The following is a 22,248-nucleotide window of genomic DNA, read 5'->3' on the forward strand; positions in this document are numbered from 1 at the left end:
GATCAAATCATTGATGCTCAAATTCTCACTTTGAGCTCATTGTAGACTATCTTGATAATTAAATTTGTAAGCAAAAAGTTAAGAGTGTGCTAAACAACGAAATTATCATTGATGGAATTATTTATTCTTCAATTAGACTATATCCCCATAATCCTCAGAATGAATTCCATAACTCTCTTAGTTTGCATATTTAACTATGGACAATTCACTAATCAAGTGGTACTTCAACATCGCTTGAAACTTGGTATCTTTGCTCGATGGTGTTGAGAAAATCTTTAGCATTAGTGATGTTCTAACAGACTAATCAAAAGGTATTCAACAATGGTCCTCCTCATGGCAAGAATATTAAGCTGATTAGACCTTTCTCATTAGTCTTTCATCATGGGTTTAGGGGTTCTTCTTCTTGCAAACCCATATCAACATCAGTTATCCTAGTGCAAACTCAATGTCAAATTTCCATCTCTTGAAGTTGCTTACAATCAGTATCTCAACTGTAGCATTGTTATTATAATTGATTTCAAATGGAAACAATGCAACCAATATAGTTTTATGGATAATCAACTATTAGAATAGCTTTAAAACTTCATAAGCTACTCTAAATTAGAATCTCTGTTACATCACTATTAACTCTCATTTGGGCTGAGAAAATGATATGTTACTAAAGTCTCAAACACAATTTTATAAAACCATATGAAGACCTTAAAATTATATGATTTTTTGAAAGAAATATTCTCTTTGATTAGATAAACTTTCTAGATCATTGTCAATTGAATAAACATAACCACCATTGGGTGCATTGAAACTATTCATGACCATGTATCTCCAATTACTAACCTTATGCTACCATAAATCTTAATACACATAATAACCCCTTTTGGTAGGAAACTATATGTATTAAAACTAAAGAATATATCATAACTGAATAAAATTTTCATGATCTCCATGATGCATTCGGTGATTAAACATATGAAATTATCTAAATTATTCTATGATACTTTATATTAATTAATCTAACAAAGATTTGATGAGATATGATTCGTTAATATTTTTGACAATCAATATTCAATAAGGTTGCATCAAACATAGTGAACTATAATCTTTTTATAAGGTTTAATACTCCAAAAAGGTAATAAACCAAAACAAACAAGGTTCTACAAGTGTTACAACTATTGACACGTGTCACTATGCCATGAGTCGTCACGTGCCAAAAAATACCATGACATGATTCCATATGCTAGAAAAATCACCCTTTCATCACACGCGTGCCAAAAAACAATCAAACATGCTTGCACAAGCCAGATGCACATGCATACGCTGGCAGATTTTTTAACATGTCATGCACTAGCAAAAATACTAATGTGTAGCACATGCAGGCATTGCATGTGGATCAAGTTGACTTGGTCATCAATTCATGAAAACTGTATAACATTCAACTAGGTGGGTCAAACTTGTTGACCGTTGACTGCTTGGTTTGGCTTAATTAGGTATTGAAATAGTCAGATTAGCAGAATTGACTAGATCTAGGTTGGCCCATTGATGGTCAATTGGTTGATCGTTGACTTTTAGGTTGGGTAAAACTTGTTTGATCATATGGGTTAGGTTTTCAAGTTTTTTTTAGCCGGATTTCAACCCACTATGTAAAGGAGCCCTACATTTTATTCATCATCAAATTCGACGATTCTAGTCATTGATTAGACTTGGAGTCATGAGGTAAAAGTTTGACATGAGTAGTTGGCTCTCCTTGGTGGAATTTCAGGAGACCTTATCACTTGGATGGTCTTAATTTGCAATGGAATCAACAACAACTTACAATGCCAACCATAATTTGACTTGATTTCAGTCTAATTAAGTAAAATTTATGGTGCTAAAACCCTAAAAGGGTTCTAAAAAGTTATAATCTTGGTTTTAAATCCGGTGTGAGCAACTGAACTCATTTGATACAAAACTATATAAACCCTAAAAATTAAAATTGAACAAATAGTATCACAAGACAATCATTTAATCAGATTCTATAACCTATATGTACTAACTCTTATATCAAATGTAATAAAAATAAATTAACTAAAGCAATGACCTAATTTATGGACATCTAATCAAATCCATTATTCACAAGCATAAAGTTATAAAATATTGTATCATAACTTATAAGGATTTAGGTAAACATAATTGACCCATTTGATAAAGAAATTAATTTGATGCAGAAACAGCAGTGTTCATAGTGTTTTGGTAAAATTGTGCACTTATTTTAAGCGAACTCTTATGGACTGCAGACCAGCTCCTTTCTAGTATTTGAAACATGTAAATAGTTGATACTTTGAGAATTTGTATTCTTCAACATATTTCTGATGTGCAAGATCTTGTGGAAATAGGCAAACAAAGAGCATTCTTTCCAAATCTATTATGAATCAGATCCACACTTCCCCCTTCTGCTCTAATCAACCCACTTTGTGCATGAGCTATTTCTAGTTTTGTTTTATTTACTTTTTCAAGTGCCCACATGTCAATAAAGTAAAGAAAATTTTTATATAAGAAGTTTTTGATAATTGTCAATCACATCAAGAAAAGTCATTGTTAATCCCGTAATCAAACCATTTATCTTTTTAAATCACAATTAATATAGTGTGGATGGCTTAAGTATACAATGTTAAAAGCGAAAAAACTTTTAGTCATATAATATATAAACTAAAGAGTTCATCCAAAAGCTCACTATATATAATTAATATAAGAAACACTTTATTGTAAACTTATTGTATAAAAATTTACATACTCCACCCTCATTTTTTGAAAACCCCATATTCCATGAATTTTCATTCGAATTTGATTGATTAAGAAATTAGGTAATTGAAAAGAATAGTATTTATGTATTAACAATAACGTGTTATTATATAAAAATTAAATCTTATAATCAATATTATATAAATCAGATACATATGTTTTTTGGGTAAGAGAGAGCTGAAAATTCATTCCACGTATCATATATTAAGACTTATTAAACCACTAACCTAAAGTTTTTAAGAAATTTAATTCCCAATAAGAATTAAGAAGTGTGGGACAATAAACAAGAAGAATCAAACATTCGTTAGACTATTTTGTTTTGGTTCTTCCAAACAGTTGGTCTGCATGGTGGGTGGCCATTATTGTGTCACCTCTCACACTGCATCCTAACAATAAGAGTCCCTTTTCCAAATACAAACATCAAGATTTTATTGAACAAAAGAATCAACACAACTGGCACTTATATCTATCAGATGTATCGCAATTGACAAACCCCTCGTAAAATTGTTTTCTTATAATCAATGTTACAACTACCTTTCAATTTTCTCAAACTTATAATTCAATATAAAACTAATTTTTCATCTTTTTGTCGTCATTTATAATAATGAATCAACAAGAATGCCGACCCATTATATTGAATTTGTACATTTTTGTGTATATTATAATGTTTTCATTATTGGGGTACAAACTTCCAAATCTATTTATGTAAATTAATTAAGTCAATTAATTATAGAAAATATCAGTTGTATTGTATGTAAGAAATAAAATAAATTAATTATAAATAAGAATATATGATTTATATAAAAAACTTTCTAGCATAAAGAAAAAAAAAACCACAGAACAAATTCTAAATAAAATTCATTATCAACAAAAATTAAGTACAATCACTCTTAAGTTATATATTAACTTGAAATCAACAATCAAAAAATATTCAAATTATTTTTCTAATTAAAATCTCACAATACTCTATGATTATAAATCAATACAAGAGAAATAATATTTTAAACAATTTTTTAAATAAACTTTAATTATCTTGATAATACCTAGCGACGAATTAAAAACTAAGAAAAAATCTGACATTTTCTATTTTTGATCTGAGTAGACAAGAAAAATAAACTCTTTGATGGGTTATTTCTTGCTTCATCTCTATGTCATACCCAAAAATCTAAAAAAAAAAAAAAATATATTTATATTTCTTTATAACAAGAGCATAATGTAAAATTATCTCATTTTTATTATTATTATCTGATGATGTGGGTTTGACCTCCAACCCATGGGAAGAATGTTGGCTCCTCAATATCACTTGGAGTTTTGTTCCGCAAAATTGGTGTTTATCTTAGGTGACTACTTTAGTTAGTATGTCAATTGAATTTTTATTACCGTTAATATTTTTTAATAAAATCTCTCTATTATTCACCATTTCATGAATTCAGTGATACATTAATCAATATGTTTGGTGTGACAATGGTATATAATATTTTTGTTCAAATCCAAAATACTATAGCTATCACAATTAACCACATACCTATTTTGTTTAAAACCTAATTTTTAGAAAAATCTTTTCAACCAAAACATCTCTTGCGTAAATTGTAGCTATATACTCAATTTCAATTGTTAGATAAGACACTTTTACAGTTTAAATTGTCATGACAGTCAGATTAGTTGTCCTTAATAATTATGGCTTTTTTTTTTTCTAAACTAGTTATGAAATCAGGAGTTGGAAGTCCAAGAAAATTCAATTAAAAGTTTACTGCAAATGTTGCTTGACAACTATTAATCAGAAGGAAAAAGAAATAACAGTCATATTCGAAGAAAGGTTATGCATCATTAAAATTACAAACATGATCCAACGAAGAAACTTGAAAACTATGATCACATGGACCACCTAATTATGAAAAAAAAGAAAAAAGGAAAAAAAGAAAACCTTCACTAATGTGGACCACCTAATTATGAAAAATGAAAAGAGAATATATATATATATATATATAAAGAAAGACTTGACGAATGTGGACCAATAACCATCTATATCCATCCCAAGCCAAGGAATGATCACATAGTTAAAAGTAAAAAATTAATAAATTAATGAACAACATTATCTCATGGAATGAACTTTCACTTGGTGTTGATTGCCATTCGATGAAATTCACCAACTTTTGGAAGTGAAAATTTATTTTGGTTTTACGTTGGCATGACTTTAATTACACGTTTGCAAAAGATAAGGAGTAAAAAAGAGAATGATAAAAGAAAAGCCTAAAAAGAGGTGATATTAAATCATAAGCTTAAAAAGGGGTTGATATCCTCAGTGACAAAGGGTATGTTTCTGTTTTTATAAATGGTAATGGTGATGGTAGAAAGCCACTATTTCTTCACTATCTGAAATTGCGCACACTTTTGAACTTTTAGTGGTTGTGATGAGTGCAAACCTTCTATCTGCCGCTTTAAAAGTGGACATCATCTCCATTACTCTCAATATCTGTGCATTCCTTCATCATCACATTTTTATGCACCTGTTCAACTACTGCTTAACTTTTTACTTGTACTGGAAAGTTTCTGAAATGATGAGAGGAAACATTACCCTACTCATGCAACAATCTTGTGAAACTAATCATTCCCTCTTCTTAAATGAATTATATGGTGAAGGGAAAAGCCCAGCAATGCAATCTCACAAGAATGAATTTACAGAAAGAATTTCTATTTTTACAACAAATTGCATAAATTAACAGCGTAAAACAGACCAACTTGTGTCATCGTCACACAAGTCAACACAAGTTCCTTCCAAACTACAAGCATGTTCGAGATGGTGAGATAATACAAACCCAGTGTGTACATATTTGGGGATTCTTTAGAGATACAACTGCATACACAGTTGAGGTTCGATCTCTGATGGGCAATACGGGCACTTAAACGGTCTTGAGTTGTTCTTTGACATCTTGTTAATAGACCGCCTGCAAAGCACGTGCCCGCAAGACATCATCATTGGTGGGTTATCTTCTGTTGATTGCTCCTTTGACACCGGACATACAAATATGGAATGGAACTGAAACTCCTTATCCAATTCCACTGGTACAGGCAACTGCTTCATTGATTGCCATTCTTGCCTCTTCCCTGCCATCACACTCATAAACTTCAGAAGTGGTGGCAAAGCTTGAACCCCTGCGCCTATTGTCACACTCAATGGGCTATCGTACGATTGTCCAACAAGATTGCAGAATTGCCTAGTTAGCTCCTCTGCCACTATGAACCAATTGCTTGGAGATAACAATTGTGGGTATGGGCAACTGTCCAGCTTTCTAGCCCAGATGAGGCAGACCATCAGCTTCTGGATCACACTCACACGGTTTGAAGCAAAAGGAGCCAGAAAGGCTCTAGCATACTTGAGAGCTTCATCTCTGCTTCCACCTCGTAATATTTCCACAAACTGCAAGCTGTGAAGTTTAAGCTGAAGGTCTGATCCATTCTCTTTCAGCTTATCAGAATTTGCAGCAGCCCATTTTAGTGCTGGCTCAAGGCTCCGACTCCTCATTGCTTCAAGGATCTCATACAATTCCTGGAAAGTGGATTTCATAGCAGCAGCATTTTCCGATTCCTTGGACTCACTTATGAAGCAGTCACCCACGTCAAAAAAACCTGTCGATAGAAATGGTTTGCAATTATATGGTCAACTGTCTCACTATCAAATTCAACATTCCTGTAAGCCTTGGATATATCTGGATTCAAGGATTTCTCCAAAACTTTCACGTACTTGCTCAGTGCTATGTTCAGTTCCTTCTGTGTGCCTTCCAGTTGACTGAGGGGAGCAAGTTCTTGCAATTTTTCTTTAGCTCAGTGAGGACATGCCGATCATCTAGTTGTGAGGATGTCTTTATTGTCTCTAATTCCTTTCCTATTTCTTGGATAAGCTTTTCAATCACTTCTTGGGTTTTAGAACAGGACAGCTTTTGTTTCTTTGCAACGCGATCAAATGCATCCTTAATGTTATTCAGCTCCATCTTTAGTCCTATTCACTGTCAGGAGGTTGTAACAATGAATCAAACTGCCAGTTGAATCAGAGAAAAAAGAGCTTTCCTTAATCAAGCTTTTAATGGCAAAGAACTTTAAGCACCAGGCAACATGCAAAACTAATGAAATAAAAAGACTTCCAGTCCCAGTTTACATTTTCTCCACAGTCCAGTTATTGCAACAGCAGCATACTCGTCAACAAAAAGTGGAGAAAATTCTTGGATTAGAACACTTAAAAGGTAGCAATTCTAATCTTATCTATTTAAAGACAGCACCATAATGGTACAAAAACCAATTTGAACTTTCTTATTTATTGAACCATTACAAAAGAGAGACAAGAAAATAAAATGAGCAATTTCACAATTCCATGCACTCAAATAGAAAAGCCTCTCTTTCCACCCTTAATATGTTGATTATCATATTAAAAGATGTAAACATGTAGCAATCGGCCTAAAGATATAGTTCAGCTCAAGAAAATTTTGGAAAAAAAAAACACCCAAACCACCATAATCCTATTTGAGGCTCCAGGTTGTAACTAACTAGCAGTGACATTTGAATTTGGTTTTCATGATATCATGTAGGAATCAAACAAACCACCGAATTAATTGAGAACATACTGTCTTGGTAGTAATTGAAGCATGTGATAAATTTTTTTTTTTGGTAAGTGATAAATTAATTGAAGTATGCGATAAATTAATTTAACAAGTACATGAATACATTTTATGCTTAACAAATTCTAAAAACCAAAACACTTGGCAAAATAAGCATACCAAACATTCCAAGCAATATGCAGTTCAACCATTTCACAAAATTGAACAAAATTAATCATTGCATCATAGCCTTCTCAAGAAAACTCCATTAGATAATGCACTTAAGCTTTCTTTTCTCGATAAATCTCAATAATGAAACCCAACAAGAGTTGCATTATTGAACGTATTTTCATATAATCCAAATTGAACCAAACTAACTAGTTTTTGTTTCACACCGTTCTCAAGAGTAGTCCATCAAATAATGCACTTAACCTTGTTTTTGTCAATAAATCACTATCATGAAGCCCAACAATTGTTGCATTATTGAATGCACACATATTTTCTCTATTTCCAAATTCTCTTTTGCCCATTTACAAGCTTGTGGAACTCCACAACCCAGTAAGAAATAGCTACAACAGAACTATTACCAACAATTAAAGTAAAATTATATTCTATGCATAATTTTTTTGTCCCATAATGTACACTTAAGAAAACTGAACTTACAATTTCAAAACAGTTACTGAATAAATGATTTGCAATGCATTCCAATGAAAATCTCTGGCTACCTTATTTACAAATAAAAAGTTTCAACCTATGGAAAATTTGACGGTACCCATTACATGAATCCTAAAAGAAACAAATTCAATGAGGGGAACCTAAAATAGAGAACTGCTATTGACTAGCATTGCTACTTTGAAATCAATTAAATATCTTTCGCAGACTGGAACATGGAAAGAAAAATGCTGTCACAACCAAGGAATTGAACTTCAAGAACTACAGTCCCACCACAGTGATTGGACAGTTGGAAATAACCTAATAAGAAAACTTGAGAGGCAGAGGCACACAGCTAATTTCTGAATCTAAAGTGAACAAAATGCTGTTTTCAGATGTAGTTGTTGAATTACAAAAACTACAGTTCCACAATGATCTGACAGTAGGATTTAACCTACATAAGAAAACTTAAGCGGTGAAGGCACACAGCTGACTTTTGTTGTGCCTCAATCAAGAAAACTCGTAACTACTCGAGAGTTATTTCCAGCTGATTCCCATAACCATCACTAGGGGTGTTCAAAACCGGTTAACTGAACCGGTTTGCCAATTTTTTAAAAATTAACTAATTTTGAACTGAACCAAAAATACCAATTAATCAAACTAAATTTTCGATTAATCAATTTTGAACCGAATTTCAAAGAATTACCCTAGTTTATATATTTTTTCCAATTTCCTAAAATATGTTCAATATTTTATTCAATTTTTTTAAAACCAGTTCGGTTCGGTTAACTGGTTTTGAAAATTAGACAACGGTATATCTAGTCAAATGCAGCATATATTTGTAGGCCCCATGACATGAAAAGAGACAATTGTAACTGATATAAAGGTTAAAAAATTGTTCATTGCTTTTGAACTTATGTATCAGTTTTATCATAAACTTGGCTATCACAAATATAACTTTTACATATTTTATAATTAATAATTAATTACAATTAATTAGAAAAGGTTGGGTAAATGACTATTTATCCCCAGTATTTGTTAAAAGTTACAAGAAAATACTAAAGTCTAAAGGCAAGGGATTTAGTGTTAATATCTAAACCACAGGGCATTTAAATTTATTGGGAAACCTCAGGAGGTTTAAAATAACTATCCCTTCTTTTCTCCTCTATTCTTTTGTCTTCTTTCTTTTTTGTTATCCTACATCAATGGATATCAATCTTCCGAAACATAATTTTGTTCCAAACACTATAATTAACACCAAAACAACCATACTAGGCTTCACAAACAGAGCACTCAGACCATAAAACATCCATGAGGATGATTCAGTGCCCTGGTTACCTGTGCAGGGATATACTTTGCCAGCCTAGGAAATGTAAACTACTAATTTAAAATATTTTTCTGATGTTTTTTTTCTTGTGTATTTGGTTTTGACTTGACTCATTATCCAATGGTGTTTTGGGTTTATTATAATGACTATCACAACCATTAATTTTGCTGACGGAAAGTAAAACTTGCCTTTCTTTACCGTTACAGGGTTACTTCATTGGCTTTTTTACGTGATTTTTTATTTCATATATGCCCTGTAAATCTCAAGTATTTACCTACTTATCATAAAGGATGTAACTTTCATGAGAAATGATGCTCAGGTGTTAAAGATGCTATAAGACAATTGGAATGACATAGAAGTTCTATTTTAGAACTTAACAAAACAAATTTACATATCTCAAGCAAACAACGTCCATATAGCCCTTCTGTTAAGTCTCTCATTTCCAGATATACTCAAATCATGATTTGGTCAGCAATCCAATAACTAGTACTTCTCTAGGCTTTTGGCCCATATCGTGTGCAAGTCCTAAGAATATGATCCCACCCATTGAGATGAGGAAGCCATCCCACCTTGACAGTATCTATCCGTAACTTAGATGGTGATGTTGATCACAATCACTGTGAAATTTTTTCTCAAAAATTTCTATTAGATCTCGTGCATACTCTCTTGATGTAATATTTGAGTACTTAACCAAAACTTATTGCCTCTACTAGACTCTTTCATGGTGTTAGCAAATCATCATCCAGTATAGTAGTCACAACTTCATTCCCCTTATGCTAAGGTGTATAATACTGAAACTTCACCTGAGCTAATTGATGCAATAAAAAAATGTTTAGCCGATTTGCTTGCTAGATTAAGAATAGACAATGTTTATATTTTCTACTTAAATGGAAGAGCCATACAACACAGAAGAGTTTCATCATGTTCATCACTTAAATTATTATCAATACCTTAAATCAACATAAATCAAACTTCTCTAAATTGATAGAAAATGGCAAAGAATCAAGAATGAACTTCAAAAAAATATTTTTGAGTTGGATTATCACTTTTGTAAGTTTAATTTAATTGCCTTAAATTCAGTTGATTTTTCAGTTGATTTTTATTTCCTTTTTGTTTAAGATCTGGCCACTATATAGGCCTAAATCTTATATCTTTAAAAGACGAACCAATTAAGAACTTATAAAAGTAAATAATTTTCACTTCTATCTCCCTAAATTCTTCTCTTCTAATACTCTTCTCACCCTAATTTATATTCTTCTTCTAAATTTGACTATATTTTGGTCCTACACCTGGTATTTTATTAAAATCCTAAAAGGCTTTATTCCATTAATGGCACCGAAAATCCTGTGTTGATTCTATTAGACAAGTTGCTATTAATTTGGTCTTCTAAGTGTGGGAGTATGTAGGAACTTAAAGCGCCTTGAGCCTTCCCCTATCAGCTTAAACTTTTTGGCAGGTCGAAACTTTCTGGTTAAATAGTGTTTCAACGTAAATTATGCAGAGAAAAAATCAGCGTTGTTGTTCGAAAATGAAAATATATATATATCAATCAACTATACAAACTGCTAACAGCAACACATATTAATATCAATCAATCTTTTACAAATTTAAAGACAAAAAACCAACACTTAAAAAAACTAAAAGAAAAAGAATTCAAGAACAGACGTATTTAATTCCAACTATTTAATGATTTGAAAGAAAAAATAATCAAAATTACCACTTTGAATACCAGAGCAAGCTTGCAGTAAGTTCCCAACTTCACCTGCAACAGAAATTATATCACCAATCACAATGTTAATCACATTAAAATCACGCATTCTACAAAGACACACTCCTAGAAAGCCAGGAGATTCATTCAATAATTCCAAATCATTGATAAATCAAATACTAAAAGCAATTTATGTGATGGAGCTAGGTTCACAAAATATGAAAGAGAATGGAAAGTACAAAATGAGAAAAAGATTGATACGTACATTAAAAAAAAAAAAAAAAAACAAGTATTTGTAAAGATGAGAGAAACGCTGGGGAAGTAAACGGCTCTGTGTGGAGTATCAGAGAATCATTTTCATGTGATTTGGCCAAAACGGCCTGTTACGATTAGTTTTATCACCGTTTTGTCTACGAGCAGGAATCTAATACGGCTTCGATTTAGAATAGATCTACACCTGCTTTTAATCCTGGCCGTTGCGTGAGTCGGTTGAAATAGAGTGGACCCACTGTTTGTTTATTTTATAAACTGAAAATTAAATATGTGTCGGTTTTATTTTATTTTACTGGTTTAAAATACTGCATTTTTTTATATAAAAATAAAAAGAATTAGCTAAAAAGAAAGCCAGTGTTACCCGTTAAGCATAGCAACGTCAAAATGGGGAATGATTTGTTGATATGCTTATTATTCTTTTTTTATATTAAGGAAAGGGTTTGTCAATCATGTTTCTAACATTATTGCAGAAAAGTCGATTTCTAATCACTCAAATATAACTTATCTTTGAAATTAAAGTTTTAAAAACTTCACTGATAATAGATTATTTTAGTGATTTGTTATACACCTGATTCAATTTTTTATCAAATTATTATATATTTTTTAAATAATATAAAACATTTATTTTAATTTCAAAACATAAAATATATAAAACATATAAAATCATAAGTTAAAAACCCAACCGATTTAATCGGTCAAATTGTCAACGGCTTATTAAAAAAATTAAACTTAATCTTTATTTATTAAATTTTTAAATGATAATTTTACCCATAACAATAACATCAAAATTTAATAAACAGACAAATGTTTAAATTTTAAAAAATTAGCAAATACAATATTAGGTTTACACCAATCTTGGGTGGTTAATAAATCTTTTGGCCTCTATAAAATTACTCAATCTTTCACTTTCATCAGAGGCTACATTCTGCCCCAAATGTACGGACGCAAAGTTGAAGTATGAGCAAGTTAAAAATCAAATATTACAGTGTACACAAGTTCAAAGAATAAAAGCCCTTCAGCATGGTTCAATTCTGCTTGCTGCGCATCTCGAAAATGCACCGAGCAACCTACTTCGCTACCTTCTTCTCCCTAAGCTGATACCTTCCTGAACAATCTCAGTGGCTATATATGAACCGGGCAGTAAAGGATCTGTGATCTGTCAAAACTGTGTTTCAAATCTGGACAAAAAGGCAGTAATTCTGATTGAATTATTAAATTTCATCAACTTCCATTGACCAAGAATCGGTTAGAGTTAAGAAACTGGTAGTACTCTTCCTCCCCATAAAGTTTCCTGAAAGATAAGAGTAATCAATAACAGTTTACATTAGCATAACTACTAGTTTACAATGTTTGATAATTCAAGAAAAGAGATATCTAGTTGTTGTTAGCACTGGCAACACCTCTCCAAAGTTTACATATGTACTGAAGCCTTTCTAAAAACTGAAGGAAGTAGTGGATGAAACTAATAAGAACTAATACTTCCAGCTCCAAAATGTTTACTGGAATATGCTAAATATGAATCACTTCACAAAACTTGCTAACAATTAAGGCTTTTAAATAAAAACTTCTTGAATTACTCTATTGGTTAGATCTTATCTTGATCCTTTACATGGATCTTCATTTTAGTGGACAGTCTGTTCACTCCTTCATAATTCTTCAATTGATGATATCGTCTAATTTCTTCTCGAATGACAAAAAGTAAGAAAAAAAATCTTGAATATGATCCAGATATACAAAGATAAAGACAATAACAAAAACAATACCAGGCAGAGGAAAATTTTCAGAAGCCTTGAATTTTTTAAGCTGAGATCATTTAAATTGAAACTTACGCTAAATCTGCCAACGTTTCTGACTTAATCACAGCCTTCCCTTCTGGCAGTTCAAGACAAGAATAATGCATTATTATTTCTTTCAAAGTGTGCTTTGTACTTTTAATGTCGTTATCCCATAAGATGCTCTGAAATTAAAAGCAAAATTATGTAAGCTCACATGTAGTATGCCAGACAGCAAAGTCTAAGTAAATAGCATAAAAATATTGCTATGAAAGTTTAAAAACATGTAAAGCATGCCAAATTGATCCTGATGTCAACTCAAATTTCCAAATCTCTTAGAAGGGATATGTGAGCTAGTTCCTGATTGAATTATAGTTGGTCAACACACACAAAGGAAAACCTACCTTCCGAACATATTCTCTTTTCACATCTTCCCAGGGTAATTTGCCTCCAGGAGAGAACATTGATGCATTCCAGAGTGCTCCTCTAGCAACCATGACTGACGAGGCACCTTAGAAAAACACAAGTATTACTTAGAATTCATAAAAATCCAACAGAATTCAACAAAGGAATATAGAAGTTTGCATGTTCAATAAAAAACCGATTCATTGTATGCACTAATGCAATATCAAATCAATCCATTTGCAGAAGTCCCAAAGGAGGCTTGATATTTCAACTACCCATAAACTGTCCAAATAACAATATTAAATTGTATTTTACAATCAATATTTGATGAATATACACTCTTCAATGGTGCATTATTAATAATTCTAATAAGCAATAAATAAATTTTATGAAAGTAAACAAGAGTATTTTTTTTTATTAGAATGAAATTAATTAAACAAAAATATATTGAAGAGATCTCACTACTTCTGTATAATGTTTCACCTAATATAAAAAATATTTAAATCTTTCAAGCACATTTTACTGTAATATAAAATAAAAGATGTATATTTAAATGTCCAAATCATTGCTTCATACATTTACATTGACATTGCCAATTCCATCACACTATGAAGTTTGAAGAAATAAGAAAACAATTAGACAATATCTACCGGTAGCGCTTTTAATGTGTTGAAAATCATCATACTCAAAGACATCGCCATTAGCAATAACTGGAATAGACAATGCTGCTACAACATCAGCAATTTCACTCCACTTAGCTGGATCCCTTGGCCTATCTGCTACTTTTCTGCAAAATTTTTCAAGAAAAATACATGTCACAACTGAAATAAAATTTGAGAGAGTTTTATACTAAAATTTCCAAGGTTATGTAATGATAAATCTAGATATTTAAATGCAGACATAGTGATTGAGCTTTACATTTAAAGGTTTTCAGAGGATATACATGTATAAACAGGGAAGCTACATTACTAGGTTAAAAAATATTATCTTTCTATGCAATAACTTAATTCCTATTTCACTTCCATGTTTAAGAAATAGCAAGTATTCCAAATTCTTTCTAGCTCAAGCGAAAAGATAAAAAATTGATGTAAAAACTCCAGTAATTTGTCCTGGCAATGGCAGATTTTGCCTTGGGAGTCAAACAAGTTTCAAACAAGGCCTGGAAAGGATATGCTTTGATTGAGTTCCTTTCACTATGGAAAGGAAGCCAATGTCAGAAGAAAGTAAGTTAATTTTAAAATGATACAAAACTGTTCACTATACAACCTCAAGTTGACTGTGTCACTGGCCTGACCATACAGAACAAATGTAAATAATAATAATCCATTATATTGGAAAATCATAAATACTGCACAAATGCATCTCATGGAACAAATGTCATAGCATGGAATGAAGCAATGAACATCAAAATCTACTCAATCACACAAATAAAAGTATGAAGCTCCTGCCAAAATATGCGCAACCTAGAAACAACCTTCCATGCACAGCAAGAGCAGAAACACCTGTTTTCTCAATTCTCCTTGCTAGTTCAACAGTATCCTGAGATGATTTTAGAAGTCGAATCTTGCATGTCACTGGAACATCCAAATTCCTTTTCAGTGTTGTCAAAATCTGGATTAAAGAAATAAAAAATAAGGGATAGTCTTATTGAATATTTTCAACCAAAAAAAGGAAAAAGAGACTTCTCCAAGTATATGCAAGCATACATCATGAATGAGCTCTGGCTTAGCCAACAGAGCAGCACCCATGCCCCCACTCACAGAAAATGACTTGGGGCAGCCCATATTGATATCAACTGCTGCAACATCTTTACACCTAAATGGATAAATTCCGGTCAATAATGATTAATCAAAATAAGGAGTGGAGAAAAGGTTTTGGTCAGAGAAGGGATGACTAAATGCCTCCAAATTGACCAACCCCTAATTTCAGACACAGATCTAAAATCCAAGCTGCCTACAGCTAACTTGAATGAGAGAGAAATCATTGACAGATCAGGTATTGCATTAGTTTTAAATGCATCACTGAAATGAATATGCCTTGTGTAATGCCAATGCAGGTTCCAAGCTATGACTGCTTAACAATTATAACAAATGAAATAGCTAAGCCATTATTATAAATCAAATATTATGCCTGCTAAGTAATTATTATAAACCAAATAGCAGCAATAAATCAATCATTTCAATTTTGCGCCTAATATAAATTTAAATAGGCTATAAAGCTTAATACAGCTTGACTGGCTCAATGATGCACTTCTGACAGTTCTTTATAGTATAAATACACATGAAATTACTTGAACAATTCCAAAACCATTTTTATTTTCTGGCTCAACTAAAGCACATTAACTCTCAGGATTTATATCAAACAACTCAGCCAGGAAAATTGCAGCATTTGCTTTTACCCCATCCAAATTTAATGAGTGCCAAGCACGCCCTAAAGAGCCACTAGAGAGCTAATTGCATCAGTGACTTCTATCAAAATTTCCTTTAATGAAACGAAATATACACTTTCCAAGAATTTAAAGCTACAACAGAAACCAGATTTAGCACTTTAAAACAATGAATACCTGGACAACTTACACTATCTTTGCAGCATTTAGGGCCCTCACAGCATCAGAAGTTCCCATTTGAAATACTACCTGATTTCTTTCTTGATGACAAGTTCTAAATACAACATTATCTGTTCCCTTCTCCACAAAATCTGTTGAGCCAATGTAATCTGGACAACAAAAGAATATATGTGGCTCCAATCATTAAATCATAAATCAACAATAGACCAAATTTTTCCTTCCACAGCTTCCACCAAAAATAGGATTTAATTAGCTATTCATTACACAAATATACTAGAAATAACATCAATAGTCTATTTGACTTGCCATTCAAAAGACAAAAACAAGAAATTCTGTTTAGGAATCATTACATTGATTTGTTTATACAAATAAGGTGAGACAGAGAAGAGCTATGGGTATAGGCTCATGTCATTAATTAGGTGTTTGTTAGCAATGAAATGTCTTGAGTTCTCTCTCCAAAATCAATTCACTGAGAAAGTTATAGATTTCATGGACCATTCAAGTATGTCTGTATTTATCACCATATTTCTCTCCTCATTCAACCTTTTTTCACCATGCACCACTTAAAAAGGTTGAACGAAATTGAAGGAATTCTAAACCGTTTCCCTTTACTCCTCCTTCAGGATGGAACAAAGAAACCTAGACCATGTACAATACTTCCCAAAACTCTTACTAAGTCTAGAACAATGACTAATTTATCGTTCAACTTATTTATATGTTCTATCTCAAAAACTTAAAAGTTTCAAAAGTAAATTCAGTAAATGTCAGATAAGTTTGATCTCACACTCATTTACTAAAATTTTCTGATCTTTGCTTTAAATGGAGCAACCATAATCTGAGTGCTTGGATTTTGTTTCTCTTGTCCATGAGATTGATTAAGGAATGCATCATCAAATAATGTTATATCAAATAGAACCTATTATAAGTCTATCAATTTATTTTAGAGAATGGAAAACTTCATAATTCAAAAACTCAATGCGGAAGCTATTAATGGAATTGTTAAGAAGCCAAAACTGTTTACCATTTATTACAAAAAGAAAAAAAAAATTTGAAAAAAATCAAATTACTCTATTGATCTGAAACATGGATAAAAGATTGCCACTTATTACATGCTAGGACTCAACTAGTACATAACTGGCTACCCCAACCTCCAATTCAATGCTTGTACCACAATAAGAAAGAAACCTAATTTAAACAAAAAGGGAACAATCAACAATAATTAAACTTGAAGTGCCTACATAAAAGAAAATGCATATTCATCACAAATAGCTTGTTGATGAGTCCATTGAATGGCGCATTTCTACAATCAAAACCCTCATACAAGCTCATCATGTCATACATTGGCCAAAAGTGGTCAAGGATTTTAACATCAGATCTCACAAGCAAGCCCAACCAAGCAAAGACCCAAGCCAAGAGCAGGGAACACCATTATAATCTACCAAATCAAGCAGTTTTCATAGCTTCTAAATTTTTTGAAACCTTAAGAGAAGGACACAGTAAATGATTGGCAGTTAATGATACCTTTAAAAACCCTTATAGTACTATAATTTTTGGCCATTTGATTGAGTTGGCCCAAAAAAGAAAGGATGAAAACCATATATCTTGTTTGCTGTCAGCTATGCAATATTTTTTGGTCTGTGGTTTCCAGCTCACAAAAACACAGCAAAAATAAATGAATAACCTTCACCTGGACGTCGCCTGCCTACATTTTGCTACACTGCTTCAGCTGATGACAGGCCAAATAGACAGTTATACAGTTTGAGCCTGAAACGCTGAGAGTATGAGCATTGTTGAAATATATGTTGTAATATCGTGTAAATAAGGAATCCATCATATAAAATAGAAATATATAGATATCTTTCCTAAGTTAGATAGACGTAGTTAATAGCTTTTCTAGATTAGTTAAATATACTTCTTATATAATATTGTATTTTTCTTTGAATCAATACATCGAAATATTCTCCAATCATCATCTTTTTTTATATGGTACCAGAGCCTATATTAGGCTTCTAAAATTTTCCCAACGATCCTAACCGGCGTCCCAGAAATTCTAAGTCATTTTCCAGCTGTCTCCTCTAGCCATCGTGTTTTTGTTCTTTTTCGGTAGTCGTGCCTACACCATTGTGACCGGAACTACCTCGCCAACAAACCTTTGGAAGAAGTGTCACCATTTGCCACTGCACACACCTCCACGCACCATTGGTCCTCTCAGTAGCCTTCGTTGCCAATCTCCTTCTCGGCAAACGTGCGACAACACTACCTCTCCTGGTGGACTTAGAAGATGCCAAGAAAATCTCATATCATAGTAAAGTAAAAACAAGACGTTTTGGCCAAATCAAGCGTAGAAGTAGAGTATCATGCTATGACCTTAGTTACCCATGATCTTATCTAGTTGAAGCAGTTAATTCAAGAGTTGAAGTTTTCAGATATATCGTAAATGATATTACTTTGTGACAACCAAACTGCACTTCACATTTCTTCTAATTCAGTTTTTCATGAAAGAACAAAGCACATAGAAATTTATTTTCATTTTGTTCGTGAGAAGATTATGTCTGGCAACATTACCACAAGTCATGTTAACTCAAACAATCAACTTGCTGACATCCTTACTAAATCTCTCCGAGGTCCTTGAATTAATTATATTTGTAACAAGCTTGACGCATATAACTTATATGCTCTAGCTTGAGGGAGAGTATTGAAATATCTATTATAATATCATGTAAATAAGGAATACATCGTGTAAAATAGGAATACATATATATGTTTCCTAAGTTAGATAAAATTAGTTAATAAATTTCCTATATTAGTCAGATACACTTCCTATATAATATTGTAATTTTTCTAGAACCAATACATCGAAGTATTCTCCAATCATCTCTTTTCATAAGCATGAACACCTAATTGACAACACAAAACATGAAGCAGCAAAGATGCCAAAGAATATAGTCTCTCGCAAGAAATTTAGTTGTAAAGAAACTGATTTTGATGATAAACTATGTTGGTTCATATGTATGGCTAAAACATGGACACTGCCATGATTACATTAGAAAGAAACATTTTTGCAAATTCATTACCAAAAAATTATGTCATCAAGCAATTTGCATAAAAAAATTAATTCTTGTTATCATATAAACTTTCTCAACATGTTTGATGCTTTTAAGTCATCCAAAGTAAGTTCACTTTAAAAGATCATGCGAATAAATAACCGAAAAACAGTTACATCCACATAACCAGCTGAATCCAACCATTTTATCTATCGATAATAAGTTTACATGCATCTTGCCTGGTGATCTCATTTAAGTAGTCCTACAGATACCTTACATCTATCAAACACATTTCCCAAATTAAAAACTCTAGCATACACAAACAACCGAAAAGAGATGTAAATTCATAAAAAAAACCAATTCTAATAGAAATTAAACTTCACAACTTCTTAAATCTTGATGTAAGATTTCTCAACATGCACAGTGCATAATTATTACAACTTCAATCAAATCTTGCAATGCATAGTTAGACTTATTTCCTTAGCTAACTGATTACAACCATCCTTCTGTCGCATGGCCATAATAACTGATTTTTACAGATAATTCCGGTCCAATTTGGATACATCATCTAATGGCATAGCAATTCCTCATAATTTTAATTATCAAAAACCGCAATCCCAAACAAAAATCCAGTTAAACTAAAAAGCCACGTAAATAGTTCAGCATAAACCAGGAAATTAACGAACTTGCAAAAACAGAACATGAAAATAAATAGAAGAAAGAAATTTTAAGAAAGTTAATTGAAAACGGTACCATTTACTCGGCGTTCACACTTGAGAAGTTTATGATCGATAATCTCCTCCCCATAAGTAATATCTGCACCATATTGAGCAGCTAATAACCTAAACGGCAATGTCCCCTAAAAAACAGAAATAAAATCGAAAGATGCTTAGACACTGTTCGGGTGCAAACAAAAATTAAAGGGAGTTCGTAAAGCTTTTGACTTACAACTCGAACCATGGGAGCGAGGACAAGCTTGTTCTCATATTCCATTATTTCCGGGTTCGGAACCAACCAGGAACTTTGGGCTTGATTTATAAGGAACCAACCAGAGTCGAAACAAATTCTTCTGTTTTACGGTGATAATAAGAAACCAACGTGTAGTTATAAGGAAATTCAATTCTGTTGATTCAATTTGGGCTTGATTTTTAAGGCCAATCAGGAACTTTGGGTCTAATAGGTCCACAATTGTAGTGGCAAAATACTGATAAATATAGATGAATAGGCAATGTCATTATTTTGAATTACTGCAGAAATCCAAGCACAAAAACAAGTTTCATTAAACAAGAGTTGTACGTTTCAGAATGAATAGGTTAGTAATTAAAGTCTCAATGAATCTTTGGCAATTTGGCATGTCCAAAAGGACAACATGAAGTTTCGCTTTCTCTCTCTTATTTCCTCAACCAATAATGTTGTATGTATAAACATTGATATATCACGATATAATTAAGTATTATTTTATTTTTTATTTTTAATTATTCGATCACATAATGACATATCATTATTTATAAATAAAATTATACATATAATATTACTTTTTCTCAACATAAGGGATATTTCATAATCCTGTACTTTATTGAATATCATGTCCGTGGTCATTATAATGTTTTTTATTTAAAAGTATGCTCACCTTCCATGGTGTAATCTAGTAACATCTCACAATTTCAAGTGCCATTTCAACTAAATGTACCATTTTATGTGTGATCTAGCCAATTTCATACCTAGTTTGTTTGTTGACAACTTTTTAACATTTAATTTAATTTTTATAATTATTATTATACAAAAAGATTTTTCATTGAACAAACCTACAAAAGTCGGCACTTAATAAGCAACCACCCAATAACAAGCTAGAGAGACCCATAACGAAGATTATAGTTTCATTACTCAGACACTATACTTGACAATATACCTCCTCAATTTCTACTAGATTATTTTTCTATTTAATTTCTTATCTACAGGAGAAAACTATTACCTCGCATAAAAAAGAGGTCATGCAATAAAATGTAATTTAATTAATTATCTTATTTTTATAGTGTTTGAATAGGAATAAATCTCTATAATTATGGTAGAATTAGGGATATTTAGATATGAAATTTATTTGTAACTTCTTCATTTTTATAAATATAAAGGAATTATACAAAGGTTAGGGAAGAAAGACTTTGAAAACTCTCTAAAGATTCCAAATACATAACACTTTGTTGTAATTGTTACACAAACTCTATCAGAACATTCCTAGAAGATGAATAACATAATCATGGATATAAACTCCTAAACAATAAGTCAAACTAAATTAAAATTTTTTTGTCTCTCTTATTCTTTCATATAGAATTTCGTATAATTTCTCACACACAATCTTTATAGACAGTGGATAACGAGATTATTTCCCATTTCTAATCATCATAATTATAGTCTTTATTGCATACCACTTTTAGGTTACACTTCAAATTGGTGATTAAAAATTACATCAAAGATTTGATGCTAGAAAGATGGTTTTCACTTGAAATATATGTTTACCGTCAATCTCTAACATGTCATTCTTATAATATGAAACTAAAGATCTTTATAAACCTTTAACGAATCTGACTCTAGTTGTAATGTTGATCTCCCAAGACCATCAAATCCTATTAGTGCCACTAAAAAAATCAACTATCGACAATTAAGATGCAACAATCAACATCCGATATGGTTGTGCAACTGAATATAGTAATTAGCATTTCCAACAATGTCACCTAACAATGTTACTTTGATATCAACATCGTCATCAAAGACCCTAGTCCCTCAAGAAGCATTAGTCACAAAGAGTACACCAAATTCCACACATAGCTAGCACTTATTCTTGTTGGCAACGACAATGACAAGGTGCTCATAACTAGGGGACTCTGAATCCTCTCCAATGCATATCTTGAATCATTAAGAGGATACTTAAAAATGTTTATGGATAAAACCAGACAGTAAACTTGCAATCCTAAATAGTGGGAAGACTCTGCACATCAACTTTTTTTATCCACGTAAGTCAATGCAGTAGCACGCAGGCACTCTTAGCTCAAAATATTGAGCCAAATTGTTGAGCTTTCACCAAAATGTGTTTAAATCTATGAGGCATCCAAGTTTTTCCAATGCCTTTTCTTTGCTACTTTG

At 31.9% G+C, this 22,248-nt stretch overlaps 2 protein-coding genes across 2 annotated transcripts; both read right to left on the reverse strand.

The window, feature by feature from the left end:
* Positions 1-5,426: 5,426 nt before the first annotated feature.
* Positions 5,427-11,466, reverse strand: LOC123230310 (protein RMD5 homolog). Its single transcript, XM_044656480.1, is given in 5 exon segments — positions 5,427-6,405; positions 6,408-6,587; positions 6,590-6,779; positions 11,060-11,104; positions 11,316-11,466. Coding segments are annotated over 3 exon segments (1,143 nt in total). The 5' UTR covers positions 6,765-6,779; positions 11,060-11,104; positions 11,316-11,466; the 3' UTR covers positions 5,427-5,617.
* A 712-nt stretch (positions 11,467-12,178) lies between these two features.
* On the reverse strand, positions 12,179-20,175 carry LOC123205570 (tRNA-dihydrouridine(20) synthase [NAD(P)+]-like). Its single transcript, XM_044622588.1, has 9 exons — positions 20,059-20,175; positions 19,864-19,969; positions 16,077-16,215; positions 15,207-15,315; positions 14,975-15,111; positions 14,151-14,287; positions 13,500-13,606; positions 13,153-13,280; positions 12,179-12,614 (listed from the first exon to the last, which is right to left on the reverse strand). The coding sequence occupies exons 1-9, from the start codon at positions 20,101-20,103 to the stop codon at positions 12,545-12,547; spliced, it is 978 nt and encodes a 325-aa protein (XP_044478523.1). The 5' UTR covers positions 20,104-20,175; the 3' UTR covers positions 12,179-12,544.
* Positions 20,176-22,248: the final 2,073 nt, after the last annotated feature.

The sequence above is a fragment of the Mangifera indica genome, chromosome 1, assembly GCF_011075055.1.
Source record: "Mangifera indica cultivar Alphonso chromosome 1, CATAS_Mindica_2.1, whole genome shotgun sequence".
In the NCBI taxonomy this organism is placed as follows: domain Eukaryota; kingdom Viridiplantae; phylum Streptophyta; class Magnoliopsida; order Sapindales; family Anacardiaceae; genus Mangifera; species Mangifera indica.

Bases quoted from the DNA above. Each gene is read 5' to 3' on its own strand.
- LOC123205570 (XM_044622588.1), bottom strand. From the start codon at position 20,103: ATGGAATATGAGAACAAGCTTGTCCTCGCTCCCATGGTTCGAGTT. The intron at 15,316-16,076 runs GTAAGTTGTCCA...TTATCCATTTAG, and splicing joins CTAAATGCTGCAAAGATAGT to GTGTAAAGATGTTGCAGCAG. The intron at 13,281-13,499 runs GTAGGTTTTCCT...TTTTAATTTCAG, and splicing joins AAAGAGAATATGTTCGGAAG to AGCATCTTATGGGATAACGA.